The 16,493-nt window shown below is 36.5% G+C and overlaps 1 protein-coding gene across 2 annotated transcripts in view; it reads right to left on the reverse strand.

The window, feature by feature from the left end:
* BNC2 (basonuclin 2) overlaps positions 1 to 16,493 on the reverse strand; it is a 345,784-nt gene that overhangs the window by 252,912 nt on the left and 76,379 nt on the right. The window contains exon 4 of one of the 2 annotated variants that reach the window (XM_036738691.1): positions 16,383 to 16,417. The exons of the other annotated variant lie outside the window; for it this stretch is intronic. Coding sequence (XP_036594586.1) covers positions 16,383 to 16,417 — 35 coding nt within the window. The remainder of the gene's footprint in view (positions 1 to 16,382; positions 16,418 to 16,493) is intronic. 2 annotated transcript variants of the gene reach the window in all.

Raw genomic sequence — 16,493 nt, forward strand, 5'->3', positions numbered from 1 at the left:
TTCTGCCTCAGTTTCCTTTTTAGCAAGATGAAGAAAATAGCTATTAATTCTCAGTCCCTGCTCACTCTTCCCACTTAAAAAAAAAACTATAAGGATTAATTAGATACTAAAAACAAAGTGCTTAAAGCCCTGAAAAAGCAAAGACTATGATAGAAACAATGTTCCTAGGGAAGTAACATTTTTCACCAGAGAACCTCAAGGTATTAGATCCATATTAACTAGTTCATTCACAGTCAAATAAAAAAAATGCCAAATCCAAGCATATTTTTAAATGCTATGTGTCTGTTTCCTTGATAATTTCAAGGAATGGGTGGGAGGGGGAGGGAGGGGGTTGGAGAGGAGTTGACTAAGAGAGTCAAACACCTTGCTATATCACCAGTCAGAAGTAAAATCCGATCCAATTTATTTACATTTCACTTTATTACTCTGACAGACTCTAAATGCTGCCTGCACTTTACTGTTGTTTCAAATGATTCATGTTACAAAGATTTTTGTCACTGAACTGGGGAAAACATTACAGGGTTTGAATTTCTTATCCTCCACCAGTCACTTGTCCTATCTCAGCTCAACAGAATCCCCAGTTCTCTGGGCCGATCATGGCCGGGAGCTCATTAGGTTGTTCTTCACGTTAAATTACTGAAAAAGGGTGATGTATTTATAATACAGCTTGCGATGCTATAAAATGGCTCATCAATCTGTTTTATTCATGGAAAGTCCACATAAGGCCACTAGTCTGTTACTGGCAATAAACCTTGGGTACGTTTTCAAAAGACCTGCATATTAGATAGTGATTTATGTCTCTGTCCAAGAAATCAAACACGATACTAACAAGGCAAAGGATAACTCAACTGACACTTTCAAACGCAATGTAATTTCTGTAGTAAATCAAAGGCATATAACATACACAGGGAAAAGATAGAAGATTAGCATTGAGTTTTAGAGAAAAGTGTGGAGTTAAAAAAAAATAATACCAAGCATTCTTCATGTATATCCTCTTTAATTTTCCTGATCAAGATTTTTTTTTCCTTAAACAGTGTTTGTGACTTGCAGTTACCACTCTCTATACTCTTCCCAATCTATTTTATGCCAGCTCTCTATCATATTATCTAAATGGTTTGACTTTTTCAGAAAGTATTATTCAGTTGGTCTTGTCTCCAAATTTAAGTGTATTTGGGGATGGGGATGTTAGTGAGGAAATAAGAGACAAAAGGAGGGAGTAGAAGACATCCAGAATCAGCCTGAGAGATAGCAATGCTTTATTTGGCCCTTCTTCATTTCACAGACTACCATTTATGTTGAAAAATTTGAAAAATCTTCCTGCTGAGTTAGGAACATAAGCACAAGGTGATATCCCAACTATTTAAAAAAAAAAAACCTGGCTACTTGACAGAAATGAGCTTTATCCACTGGGATTTTGCTAATCAGCTACCCATACCCTTACAAATTAAACACCATGAATGAGAGGTAAATACAGAGTTGAACACGATAATATTTTATTTTTTAAAAAAACTGAAAGGGTATATATACATCAAATGAGTACAGATAAAAAGTTTGCATTTTCCTAGGATCTTCTTTTCTTATCTTGAAGAAAACGTTCTTTTGACAAAAGACAAATCTTCATTTTGGTAGGAGCATTAAGAAGGGCTAAACAGCCAGCCAGATGTCCAATCATACAATAAGAAAAGACTGTCTTATTTTTTAAAAAAAAAATGGGCAGTAGGGATAGAGGAATGGGCAGCAGAAAGCTTTATTTAAAAAGAGAGAGAAATCTTGTATATTATATAAATAAGTAACATCACCAATTTTCTTTTCCATTAGTTTGTGCCATGGTATGATTTTTGGCAAGGCAAAAAAAGGTCCTTGTAGACTTCTCTATCTTGTACACAAAGCTCATGTGACAACATTCCAGAAGTAAAAGAGAAAGACATTCTCCTTGTTATTGTTAGTCAAAATAAAATACAATACTTCAGCAAGGAGTGAACTGCAATATGTTTCATTTTACTAGAGCAAAACATTCCTGACTCACTCACACCCAACAGAGGATCAGCTTCACCTAAGAGATGAGAGCTTACTGTTGCCCTCTATTTCTGGCTGGTTTCAAAGTCTGCTGCATCCAAAACTGACAAAGGACAAAAGGAAATGGGCAAAATCACACAGACCAAGTTGAAAATGTAAACATTATTTTAAATTGAGAATAAATTAAACGTTGTTGTAAAATGCAACAAAACAATTTAAGACTCTCCAAATATCCCCCTAGAAACAGTTTTCATACGTACAAAGAAACCTAGTTTATATTTTACTAGGATACAGCCACTGAAAAATAATTCTATTCAGTGTTAAAATTATTTTTAAAAACCTATTCAGTGTTGAAAGTTGGTTTCTTTTCCCTTTTACCAGAGCAGTAAAACAAAAAGGAGGGGAATCCTGATCATCATGTTGTCAAATGGCAAGTGTTCTCAGATGAGTATTTCTTCTTTGTTAGTTTACATTTTTGTTTATGCATCTCTTCTCCCCACAATCAAATGCAGTCCTTCAAGTTTGCATATAATTAAACAAAATCTGAGGGCTTCTTTTTTAGCATTTTGAGGAGGGGGGCGGGAAAGAGGGGGAGATAGGAGAGGGAGAGGGGGGGGAGAGAGAGAGAGAGAGAGAGAGAGAGAGAGAGAGAGAGAGAGAGAGAGAGAGAGAAACAACAACCTCCAAATCTCTGTCACATGGAGCACAGTGCAGAACTGCTACCCTAGACCTCTGGAGGGCCAGAGAGGGGAAAATGTTTTGGAAATAGAAGGGGTTGCTTCGGCAGGCATCGGTTTCTCTCTGTTTATGTGAAACGGACATTGGCATATCTTGCCTGGACTTTTCCTGTGGGGTTCATCTGGTAGGCAGGGTGGGGAATAGTTGTCTGAGCCATACCAAGGTCAGCCTGCTAGAGCTGACAGTTTCTGTCTCTGTACAAAGAAAAGAATCAATACTTTTGGACTACGGCTGTGCCCTCAGTGTAAAACAACAAACATGCAGCGTCTGACATGTTTCTAGGTGATTTGTGGCAGAACCTCTTGTCTGATCTGTATCCAGGAGCTGCTGTGTTCCTGCTCTTCCTTATTCTCCTTTTCTCCACACCCCCCCTTCGCCCTCCCCTTCCTACCCCCACCCCCCAAAGCTTTGTGATGTCTAATACTTTACTCAGGTACAGAGGCCTGCGTACTACCCCTACAGCTACTTGTCACTCAATAAATCTCACCTATGAGCACAGTCTGCACACAGTGATCTGGGCTTTAACAAAGGATCAGAGGGACAAAGTGCAGGCAAGATACTGTAATTATAACAAAAATAAAACATTCAGAGAGTGCTAGCGAAGATACAGGCTCTGAGGCATAGGTAAAATGTCACTAGAAATTGGAGTTTTTGTCTATCCTCTTTTGGGGTTTCACTCCTTTAACGGACCTTCACTCGGTGTCTTGGGTTTCCTTTAGTTAATGAGCACGGAAATGCACGCAAAAACAGGCATGTAGTTGAAAGGATCTACAATAACAAATATTGCCCATCTCAAGTAACAAAATGTATGTGCTATTGTAGATGAAATGACACTTTCAATTAGGATCTTTATCAAATTTCACTTGTGCCCTTATCTACATTACTTGTGCATAGATTACTCAAAGACTCTGAATTTGCCATAAGTGCAGAACTAGTACCAACAGACAGCTATTAATTATGACTTGGATATAATTATTTGTACAGTCATGAACCAACCTAACTTACACAAAAACATACTTGTTTTGTCTGCCAGTATAATTTGTGCAGAAACATCTCCTCAATAAAATGTTAACATATATCATGGGGCTTTATTTGCTTTGGAAGCATTTCACATTCAGTCTGTTCTTTTCCCCTCCTCTAAATTTATTTTCCAGTACCTAAACCATTAGCCAAGTTGGATAAGAAGGTTTTGGACAGTTTCTTCTGTTCTAAATATTTTAAATGCAGCAGTTTGAGTTATCCCAGCAATTTCAGTCAAATCAGACACCTCTTAATACAGGATAAGTGATGCTTCATCACAGAGGTCTTGCACAACTCTCTACTGTAACTGTTGCTGATGAAAATAAAAGTGAGTTAGAATAGCTCTACGCTTCCTTCCCAGTCAATCAATGCCTGACAGTACCAGTTCCTTCAGCCATGGACTTCAACGATGATGGATCAATAAATGTGGTTTAACAACAGGGAGCCACCAATCATTATACGAATGATTAAAAGGGGTCTAACTCACACACACCTTTGCAGACAGACTAGGCCATGAGACCAGGAAACTAGCCATTTTATGTTTTATGCTACAAAAACTAAAAAGAAAATCTGGGGTCACAGAGAATGAATAAGATACAGAACTACTGAACATTCTCCAGTCTGAGCTATGTGGGACATTCACCACGATGTCTAATAATCATTTTTGTTCAATTTTCACTTGGTGGCAGAGTCCCCCTCTATTTCAAGATCTATCATCATAAAAGGAGAATAGGAAACCTATGAAGGGAATAACTTTATCATATTTATATTCTGCAAGGCACACAAATTGTAGTGTCATGCAGAAAATCCCAAGTCCTCTGACCAAAAAAGTACCATGTCATATTCCCCCAATTTTCTAGCTGAAGAAAACTGAGTTACAGAGTAAGCAGAAGAAAAGGAAAGGCAAGTCACTTGCCAGGAGCAAAAAGCTAGAAGTGATTCTTAATTATATAATCCTCCAGCTAGAAGGGATCCCAAGAGTTCATCTGATCTGTTCTCTTTTCCTAAGACAGGCCTTAAGCCATCACAAAAGAAAATCTAGTATGTTTTTAAAAAACTACAGAGAAACTTATTCCACAGCCTGCATCATTTACACTCACCAGTGATCGAACTTGAATTTGCCACTCTTAGAAAAACAATCCCTTTAAAAAGTCCCCGATTAGATAAAAACATAACATACATAGATACTTACAGAAGAGTATTATTCTCTGACTTGAAAAACATCTAGCCAAAGTTGAAAAGGACCACATCACTGGACATTCTTTCATATTCATTTGGGAGAAAATGCCATTTATTCTAAGTATCATACATAATAAATGCATAAAGAAAAAAGACTGTGCTTTGGTCTTCTGAGTTAGAATTTGCTAGCAGTTTATATGATTATTGAGACTTTACAAACTAAGAAAAACTGAAAACATAAGTGCAAGTCATTATAAAAGTGTGTTTTTCTGTGATGTAAAGCACTTTATGCCTTCTCTCCTTCTAGTCTGCAATAACCCAGACAGCATTATTATCATAACTCTTTTTCTAGCAATAACTTAAAATCAGAATGGTAAGGGAGAGAATAAATCTCAAAATGCAACATAGATCAAAAGACGCATAAACAAAGTTTTGAAAATCATCTTTCTCTTAGATAACAGGGTAAGTTTACTTATGATTTCTGATGGAGAGAGACTATCTACTAGGGCTAAGATTAGCCTATTAGCTGATCCACAGTGAATATAGATTCAGGCCTTGTAATGGCATAGAAAAGAATGTTTCCAGACAATGGGGGTGGGGGGCAAGATCTCAAGACCTTTCCCTAAATTTAAATTGCTGAAACATGTTTTAGGTATGCTATAATGTTTTGGGTTTGCTTTATTTTTCAAAAAATAATGTGTGAGTCTCTTAATAGAAATTCAATTAAAGAAAATCAACTATTATCCTGTTAAGGAGTTATTATATTCAAATTTTACAACTTAAATAACAAAATGGCATTTGTTGGCCCATACTTCTAGAAGAGCCAACTGTGTCCCTATGATCATCAAGAAACTTTAGCAGTCTTGGTATTGTTCTATGGACAATTGTCTTTCAGGTTATCAATGGCCAAATCTCTATCTCCAGTCTCTATACCTTTTGTTAGCACTCTCTATCTATGAAACGAAAGGATCCCCTGGTTATGCATTTCATTGCTTTCAAAGAATCTGAATCATAGCATTTCAAAGTTGGAAAGATGCTGAGAGATCACTTGGTACAACTGATCATTTTACAGACGAAGAAACTGATGTCATAAGGCATGAAATTACTTGCACAAGGACACACAAGGTAGTATATGGCAAAACAGTTCCAACTCGGGTGTTCTAACTTCTGATTCAGTTTACTTTCTACTATACCATGCTGCCTAAAAGCAATTACACTTGGATTCCAACTCCAGGTCCTTGTTTGGCCAAATGCTTGCTTTTACCCTCACTGAATATCTTCCACATTGTTCAGAGTATCACCTTCTGATTTCTTACACTTACCCCCTCTCCAAATGGCCAAAGCCATAATTAAGGGAACACATCCAATGTCAAATTCTTAGCAAGTCCCGTATCCTTCCAAATTCTGGGAAAGATCATGAGCGTTACAAATATGTGCCCAACCCTTTCCTCTTCTGCCCTGATAAACAACTAACATCATCTTGAGAAAAAGACTACACTTTGTCACATAAACTCTAAACAGAGCATTTAAATATCAAATAGCCAGGGTCAAGTGTCTTCTCGTAACATGTGGGTATTGAACTCCTTTTTGGCTGTTTTCTTTGCATTAATTCTTTCCATTTATGATGTTGGCAGAAGCTCAGGAAAACCTGACCCACTAACTTGGTACGGGAAGTTAGGATGTCAAATTGCAATTGTCTCAAAATCATCTCAGTTTAGATAAGCTTTCTCTGGATCACTCCTTTCCCCCACCATATCCATTGCAGAATGAATTACACTTATTTGGGTGTATGCATTATGCTCCCGAGGAGAGTGAGAAGTGGTATACTATAAGGATAAAGAATACTAGATTCTGAGTCATTTGACCTGCTATTCAAGGTAAATAGTAGTATGATGTTAGACATGTCACTTAACCCTGTTGGGCCTTAGTTCCAACATCTGTAAAAGAACAAAAAATGAGGGGACCAAACTCAATGACCCTGAAAGTACATTCCAGCACCAAATGCTCTGGATGATACTGAGTTACTAAAAAAACTCTTTGACAGCAGAGACTAATAGTTTTCCCTCTTGGTACATGTAATGCCTAACATAAAGACATACGTGATAGGTACTTGGATTTTTTCTTTAATTGAACATCCACTAGTTGACTAATATAAAGCTTCTTACTGTATGCATTGTTTAAAAAAACAAACACGAATCTGGGGGGATCAGCTAAAATAGAAAAGCCTAGGATGACATTTCATGAGATGGTGGTTTCTGGTTATTTTTTAATCTGTGCATCACAATATAAAAAAACACAATTGACATTTATTTGCAATGGGGCATACAGTTGGTGGGTCATACAGAAGCTGATAAGATAAGTACATCTCAGACCATAAATCAAGAGGACTGTACCAGAAGTAGCCAAAACCATGTAAAAGGTTACCATGTCTATAATGCTATGGACCCCAAGGACAGTAGGACAGCAAGATACCAGTGTAGCAATCTAATCTTCATGGTTACAACCTATGCATCTTCTTCAAAAATATTAGGTTTTTCTTAATTAAAATACATGGATTAATACATACGTATATAGTGAGATTCCTCTAAGTGGTCTATTTACTAATCTACATTCTTTTTTTTTTCTTTTGCAGTTTTATGACAGGAGACGAAGGCACTGTGATTGCTCGCCAAATAACTAACTCCTAATTTCTGGGGTGATTACATTATTGTTCTCTTACCCCAGAATTACTAGAAGTTCAAGAAACTATCAGCATGGATCCCACACATCCACAATGCATACAGAAGCCTAGCTATCACAGTCATACTCCTGTAGGACCCATGGAAAACTAGGGACCATGTGCATTCTCAGAGGGTTGTCCAGAAACCAGGGAAGGTTGGGAATGGTTACTCAGCTTCTCCAGAATGCTAGCAGAAGCCACAAGCTGGGATGTGCTGCTGTCCCCTGTCATGTTCTGAGGTATAGAGCAAATAAAGTTCAAGCATCCTTCTTCTTTAAATTAATGTTTAAGGATTCAGGGAACCCTCAAGTCAAGGAAGGGTCTTCTGCAGGGTTCTTCAGTCAGTCACATTGCAACAAGAAAAAATTGTTGAAGTTAACCACTCATAAAATGGGGCAGAGAAAACAGGGAAATTATCAAATAAACCTTCTTTTCACAGTACTGAGAAAAAAAAGTTTTTAAAAAGTCTTCAAGGTACTTTTTAATTACTTTGAAGTCATCTATTGAAGTAATCAAGAACCACTGATCATCTCAATTTACTGGTACATTTTTAAAAACGAGATATGAGATTCTATGATATGAAGTAATTTGTTATAATGGAATTCCCCAGATACAAAATGAATGAATAAAATACATTTCAGGAAATGTTTCAAATGTCTTATGGAAATACACATGAGAAGAAAAATTATATGTTAGAATTCAAATACAGAATTAAATATTACCAGAGGTATAAAAGCTGTAGCACTTAATGAATAAAACAAGTTTGAAATTATTTAATCCAACTCCTTAACCAAGTTGATGCTTCAAAGACAAGTAACAAAACAGGGTCTGAGGTTTGAATGTGTAAAAAACCCACACTAATACTCTTTTTCAAACCACCAGTTATTCAAAACAGCTGTAAGCATAGCTTCCTCAGGAAAATAGACTATGATTTCAACACTTGAAAGGTAAAGGCAATTTAGTGAATATCTCAAAAGGTGATTTGAACTGGCACTACTTGATTGACCATGTGTATCTCTGAGCCTCAATTTCCTCACCTGTAAAATGGGGATAACATTAAATAATGACTGGCACTACCTAATTGGTATCCTCACAAGCAGTTTCCCTCCAACTATTAAGTGTCTACCTTCTCCAAAGCATTCTGTAAATAACTGTGAAATTGATATTCCTATAGCAATAGGTCTGACCATATCACTCCTCTCCTCAAGATGTTTCCATGGCTCCCTGTTTCTTCTACATTAAAATACAAACTCCTATTGGAATTTAAATGTCTTCACAGTCTGCATCAATACATCTGAAGATATGTTTAATATTACACACACACACACCCTTGTGTTACAGTCATACTGACCTATTTGGCATGCTGTCTTCTGCCTCTGTGTTTTTGTTGCCTGCAATGCTTATAATGCTTTTCCTTCTTACTTCCACATCCTGGAATCTCTGCTCCCCTTCAAGTGGTACCAGAGGTGCCACTTGAGCGCATAGTTCAGGTGACCAAATGGTACAGTGGTATACATACTGATTTTAGAGCCAGAGCAGACCTTCCACAGCCCTCCCTCACTCAAATCAAAGTCAACTGCAAGTCATGTCATCATTTCCCTAATGCCATGGTCCTCTTTGAGAAAGAAGGACAAACAAAACAACAGAGCCAGAGCACAGGAGTTCACAGTATCAGTCTCTTTTACTTGCAACTTGGTTGGCCCCTGGCAAGTCACTTAAACCCTATGTACCTCAATTTCCTCTTCTGTAAAATAAAGGGTTTGGATTAGATTGTCTCTAATAACCCTTCTAGATCTAAATCTGTGCTAAAATGACCCCAGAAAAGACTTTTCTGGTGCTGTCCTATAGTTGTTACTACTTCCTCTGACCCTTTAAATTAAAAAAAATATTCAAAATAAATACAGAGCATTTACTTCTCACCATACATGTTACCCATCCCCATCCTATAGAATAATCTCCTTGAGTTAACAACTGTTTTCAGTTTTGCCTTTGTATTCCTTGTGCCAAGCATAGTGCTTTGCGTGTACTAGCCACTTAAACTGCTTATTGAATTTAATTTAATTCCAACTGCACTCCCTTGTTGTAAGAAAAGTACTTTATAACCTTAAAGTACTATAGTAGTTTGTTTTATTAAATGCTGTATATTTCTTATGCTTTGATGAGAAATTGGGAGTATAATGCGCAACTATGAAGAATTTCAGATAAAAATGCATGTAACCAGAAAGATTTGTTCACCTCATAATTTCAGGAGTCAAATAAATAAGCAATGGAAATTTCCCTCTGATGTTTTACCACCAAATATTCCCTTTGTTAACTAAATCAGAAAACATCTATGAATTTGGATGAATGTTTTAATCCAAAGACCTAGATGAAGATATTTAATCTTTCCTATGGCTAGCGCTGGTATATAATATTTCTTTGCAAAACAAATTTCTTATTTTCTACCAAACAAATTTCAACCTCCTCTGTTTAGCATTCAAGGCCCTCCAATATCTGGTAACACCATACTTTTTCCAGTCTCATCTCTCCTCAGGAAATTCTAATCTTGAGCCGAAATGGATTTCTCTGCAACTCCTCTTCCCCCATAAATGTGTGTGTGGACATATACAAATACATGTATATGTACGTGTTTGAATGTGCATGTGCACAGAGAAAGAGAGAGAGAGAGAGAGAGAGAGAGAGAGAGAGAGAGAGAGAGCCTGCTTACATCCTTTTTCTAAGACTACTCATTCATTCCATCTGGGCTGTCCTACCTAGTCCCTTTTGAATTCTTAGCTATCTTTATGGCCATCTTAAATGACACCTCCCCTAAGAAGATTTCCATGATCTTCCACGTCACTAATAACATCCTTTCACTTCCAACCTCACTGAAGGTTTTTTTTTTTCTGTTCAAAGTCAATTTAAACTCATTCTTTTACTGAGATTTCCATATTTAACATTTGTAGAAGGTAAGGAATCAGCAGTTTACAGCTGATAAATACAGAGTACAGAATTCCTCTAACTCCAAGGGATATTCTAGGATATATAAAATGAATAAAATTTTGTAATACATGTCATGTTAAACACAGACCTATATTGATTGGTAATGACAATTTTGTAACTTTTCCCTATTATATTTCAATGTTTTATTAGAATTAGTATGCTTGAGTTGGAAAGTGCCTTCAAGATCTTCTAATACCAACTCCTTCATTTTTCAGGTAAGATAACTGAGACCCAAAGAAAGGAAAGTGATTATCCTAAAAGGGAGGACATGTAGCTAGTGAGGAGAACTAAGATTAATACTCATATCCCCTGACCACCTATCAAATCTTCACATGCAACAAGTGCCAATAAGTACATTCTATGTGTGTGACACTGTGTTAGGAGCTAAGTACACAATGACAAAACAAAACAACCTTTGCCTTAAGGAGTTACTATTCTATTGAATGGAATACAGCACTTACACAGATAATTGTAGAATAAAGTGACACACTCAAATAAGAGATCCATACCAAGTATCAGACCTTTTTGACCCAGCAATGTTACTACTGGGTCTCTATACCCTAAAGAAATCAAAGGAAAACTAAAAGGACTCACACATAGAAGGATATTTACAGCAGCTCTTTTTGCGGTAGCAAAGACCTGGGAAGTGAAGGGATGCCCATCAATTGGGGAATGGCTAAATAAGTTATCGTATATGATTGTGATGGAATGCTATTGTGCTGTAAGAAAGGATGAAAGGGAACATTTGAAGAAGGAGAAATCAATGTCCCATGCTCCAACACTTGTACTATACTTTATATTTTGAATCTAAGTAACTACTTTGTTAGGCTCGATAATACAAGGTGTTACAATGAGTTTAAAGCAGTACTTTCTTGAAACAAAAGAAATTATATACCAGATTATAATAATTTCTACATTGATTTAGAAAGCCAAGTTAACTGAGATGCATTCCTAATTTGAGAAAATATTTGGGAATAAAGTTTTACTTCAATTGACAAAGCTAGTTTGAAGATGTCCAAACTCCAGTCAGACAACTTCCTACTGGGCACAAAACAAGTCATTCTTTATAAAACAAGTGTTAAAACTCACTAAACTGATTTCAAGACTTTTTTCTTTGTTTTTTGTTTGTTTGTTTCTTTTTTTGGAGGCAGCAAGCTAAGATTGTGGAATTAAAAGCTGGGAAGTCCCTTAGAGATCATCTGGTACAACTTTATTTTAAAGATTAGAAAATTGAGGCCAAGAGGGTGGGAGGGAAGGTAGCTAAAGGTCTTGGAGACAGTGAAAGAAGGCAGGATTCAAATTCAGGACTTCTAATTCCAAATTAAATGCACTTTCCCCTACACAGTGCTGAGAAGTAAATACAAACGAGGAAATTTTATATTCTTGTTTAGAGATCCAAAACCACTAACTCTGAGAATGAAAGAATATGAAAATGGGAGGGAAGGGAAGTGAGAATCAGAGAACAAGAAGGCAAGCAGAGGACATTCCCCTTTTTTGGTCTACCTAGTAGCTTTCAATATGTTGTCTTCTAAATTCTTGTGGGCAGCTTTATGACTGAATGTTTCCTAAGATTTGGAGATCATTATCCTTTTGGTTAAAAAAATGGTGGAAATGGTAATAAGGAAGTCAAAGAGAGACAGGTTTCACAGTGTATACAACAGTAGGCCTGAAGTGCGAAAGATGAAAGTTTAAATCTAGCCTTAGAAACTCACTAGCTGAATGACCCTCGCCAAGTCCTTTAACTGCTGTCAGCCTCAGTTTCTTCAATTACAGAATAGAGATAATAGCCCCTACCTCACAGGGTTGTTTTGTGAATCAAAAAAGAATTTATAAGGCATTTAACATAGTAGGCACTTAACAAACGCTTATTCCTTCCCAACTTCATATGGGTCTAAATACTCCTAGATGCAATCTTTATGGTATCAAAAAACTGGGAATGAAGTGCTTCAACTAGGATAAATAAAAAAGCACAATTAAAACTTTTTTTTAAAAAGAAAAGAAAAACAAGAGAATGGTAGAATGCTACTAAAAACTCAATTAAATAATTTTGTTTCTTTGCATGTAACTATGCCTTAGCAATCATCATTGCAACAGTTAAAGGAATTCAATGACTTTGTGTGATTAGTTTCTTTAGTGATACTTAAATAATTATTAAAAGCACTAGAGGGGCTATCTTTATAAACACTGTGCAGAAAAATTATTCTTTGAGTTTATAGTTTATTTTTAATTAATTGTACCTGTCCTAACTGGGTTTTCTTGCATATTTATTATTTTGCATATCTTATGCCAAAAAACACGTTGTTTAATGGGCTAATTAATTCATTAAGAATAAGTTGTCCACTGTACACAACCACAGATATATGGATTCCGTGAGGACCAACCCTGACAGACTTCGCTCTTCTCAGCAACATAAGGTGCAGGCACAACTCCAAAGGACTCACGATAGAGAATGCTATCTACATCCAGAGAAAGAACTATGAAGTTTGAATGCAGATTGAGGCACACTTCATGCTCACCTTTTTCTCTTCTCTTTTGTTTTTGTTTTTGGGTTGTTGTTGTTTTTTTTTTTTGTTTGTTTGTTTGGTTTTGTTTTTTTTTTTTGGTTCTGTTTCTTCTTTCTCATTATTCATTCCATTGGTCAGATTCTTCTCCTCAACTTGACTAGTGTATAAATTAATTCAATGCGAAGTCATTCGTGATAGTTATATGAGATTCCATGTGCTGTCTTGGGGAGGGAGGGGGAGGGAGGGGAGAAAATCTGGAACTCAAAATTATGTAGAACCGTCTGTTGTAAACTAAAAATAAAAATAAATTTAATAAAAAAAGAATAAGTTGTCATATCATTTGTGAAATTTCTTTTGAAACAGATACTAGAACTAGACTAATATATAAAATGGATTTTAAGGTGTTTTCTCCCTGGAACACATTATTTCTCTATAGTGTTTCAATTTGTTTTTTTTTTTCCCCATAGGTTACATAGTGCCCAAGAGCTTTTCTATCTATATGTTATACAAGTGTTTCCTCTCACTTCCTGTTCTCTGTTTTCTTGCCTTCTGGTAATTTGGGCGTTTCCTTGATGCTAGTCAACTTGGCTGCAAATGCTCCCTCTTTATAAAGATAGATAGATAGATAGATAGATAGATAGATAGATAGATAGATAGATATGCTCTATGTTCTATTTTGCTCTGCACTAGGTAGCCTTCAATAAAAAGCAGGTGGTATTAGAGATATTTAATATGCTTCATTAGGAGAAAGAAGTCACAGTTTAAAATTTACTCACAAAAAGGTTATCAGCCAATACTTTTCAATTATCTGGACCCTGCACTGGAACTGACAATACAATAAACAACATCTAGGCAATTGTGGCAATTAAGCGAAAACATCTTTCAAGAAATCACAGGTCAGCTTTCATTATGGAGACTCTGTTGGATCATTCTGTAGCTAAACACACACCCAAATTATTTGATATGTGTTCTCACTCTAAATGTTATATGTAAACAGAACTCTCATTTGTTTTAGTATCTGAATAAAATATAATCTAGATGATCCTGTCCAAGGCAACTTCTGAACACTCTTGTGCTAACAGAACCCTTTGAAAGAAGTCAACAATCATTGGAAATAGTATCTATTTTCACTTAACTTTTCTATGCTCTAGTCTAGATTCTTCTCCTTGCGTGGCATTTATATTACACATGGTCACAACCTGGGATTTTAGTGGTGTGGTGAATGCTTAGATAAGGAAACTCACTCTAGCAATACAAACAGGCAGCCGTTGTGCAAACTATAGTGTCGGAGAGGCACATGGAGCGCTGAGCAGAAAACTGGCCTGTGCAGGATCACAGTGACAATAAAATCTGTCACGGATGGAGCTTGAATCAAAGTCTTCCTAACTCTAAGGCCAGTTCTCTATCTACTATGCTATGCTGCATCTCACCTTGCACACAGTGGGTGCATAATAAATGTCTGCTATTGTGAACTGAGAAGGAAATGGCAAACCACTCCAGCATCTTTGCCAAGAAAAGCCCCCATGGACAGTCCCCAGGATCATGAAGAGTTGGACACGACTGAATGATTGAATGCAAGATGAATTTATTTCATTTCCGCTGAATTACTTAGTTTTAGATCATAAATTCCAAAAGAGCAAGACGGGATCTATACAATTTTTGCATATTCTCCAGTGCCTAGCACAGCTCTTTGTACAAAATAGGAGCTTAATAAATACTTGTTGAATTGAATTAAATTTATGAAGTAGTAAGTGTTCTCAGCACTCTAAGTAACTCTCTATGACTGTATTTGCAGAGAAGGTACTGAACAGCATTAGTAGAGAGGGTCTCCAAACCTAGAAGTTAAAGCAAGGAAATTACAGATGTATACACAAAATATGAATATCAGTGATGGTACAATGGGAAAAAAAATCGAAAATACTCCCTATCTCTAAGTGAATCTATCTGCATAACCATGAACAAGGTTTTAATGCCTCAGTTACTCCCATACCACTCTGTACTACTCTAAGTTACAGAGGACTTGGAGATCTACACCGATGTGGGGCTTTTCTTCTCTGGAAGCTCCCTAAAACAAGCACAGGATTAGAACCAAAACACAAAACAAAACACTATAAGATAAACTAAAAAAATCTCCGAGTTACACAGGAGGGTCTCAGAGGTTATCAACTACAAATCAGACCTCCACATGATCTCCACCTGTGCAATCTCTCTGTGTCTCTCTCTGTCTCTCTCTCTCTCTCTCTCTCTCTGTATATCTGTGTGTGTCTGGTAAATAAGAGTGGTACTATCAGGCACAGCTGTGGGGGAAATTCATTCTAGGGATGGTAGGGTTGTGATTAAATGTAGGGAACCAGGAGAGAGACTATTTTTAATTAACTACTTGCTCATTCATATTATGACCCAAAATCTCACAAAGTGCTCTTTCATAATCCTGTTCAAGATTTTTTTTTTCAAGAACCAATAGCAAGCTCACTAGCCTATAGCTTGTAGACTCTACCCCGCCCCCCATTTAAAAGAATTGGAGCATTTTGACTTTCACTAGCACCTTTTGAATCTTTAATGATTTTTTTTTCAAAGATCACTGACTACAGTTCACAATCACCTCTACCAACTGTTTCAGTACTCTAGGAAGTAACTCCTACAAGCAAGACAACAAATTCAATGATGGTATTTAATTATTTTCTTACCATTTCCTCATATATATTGGGTTTGAACTGCTATAAAACATGTTTGATCCTGCCTTCTGACGTAAGATGATTCTCCTTCTTTGGAGAAAAAAATAGAACCAAAAAAAAAAAGGGGAAAAATAGTTCTGCCACCTGTCCACTGCCTATTATCATTCCTCCACACCAGTCAAGACTGTTATCCTCTCTTTGATCTTTCTCTTGCCCCTAAATATGGTCCTTTTTGTGTTGTATGACATTTTTTTCTCATCTCAACTCATTTGGGGCCTTGGTCTTACTGATATTTCTTTACTACTTTTTTTCTGTATTTATCTCCAGTAATCTATCCTTGCTTTCATCTCCCATATAAGTTTTTTTTTAATGAATTTGTTGACGAGTTCCTCATGCAGCCATATCATTCTTATCATGTGTAGCTAGTCCTCCATTCTTCACTAGAATTATTTATGCTTTCATTGTCAGCTCGTTATTGGTGACACTCTCACCGTATTATGTAGCCTTCTTTTATGGAACCATAAGCTGTGGGATTCTACCTATCTCCTGTCTCAAATCTGAAATCCATTCTCTCTAAGTTTGGGCTTGGGATCAGCCTATTCCTGGATTTCATTGTGTTATCAATCATAAACTCTAAAGACAAACAAGGTTATTTTTTCC

The sequence above is a fragment of the Trichosurus vulpecula genome, chromosome 9 (assembly GCF_011100635.1).
Source record: "Trichosurus vulpecula isolate mTriVul1 chromosome 9, mTriVul1.pri, whole genome shotgun sequence".
Lineage (NCBI taxonomy): Eukaryota > Metazoa > Chordata > Mammalia > Diprotodontia > Phalangeridae > Trichosurus > Trichosurus vulpecula.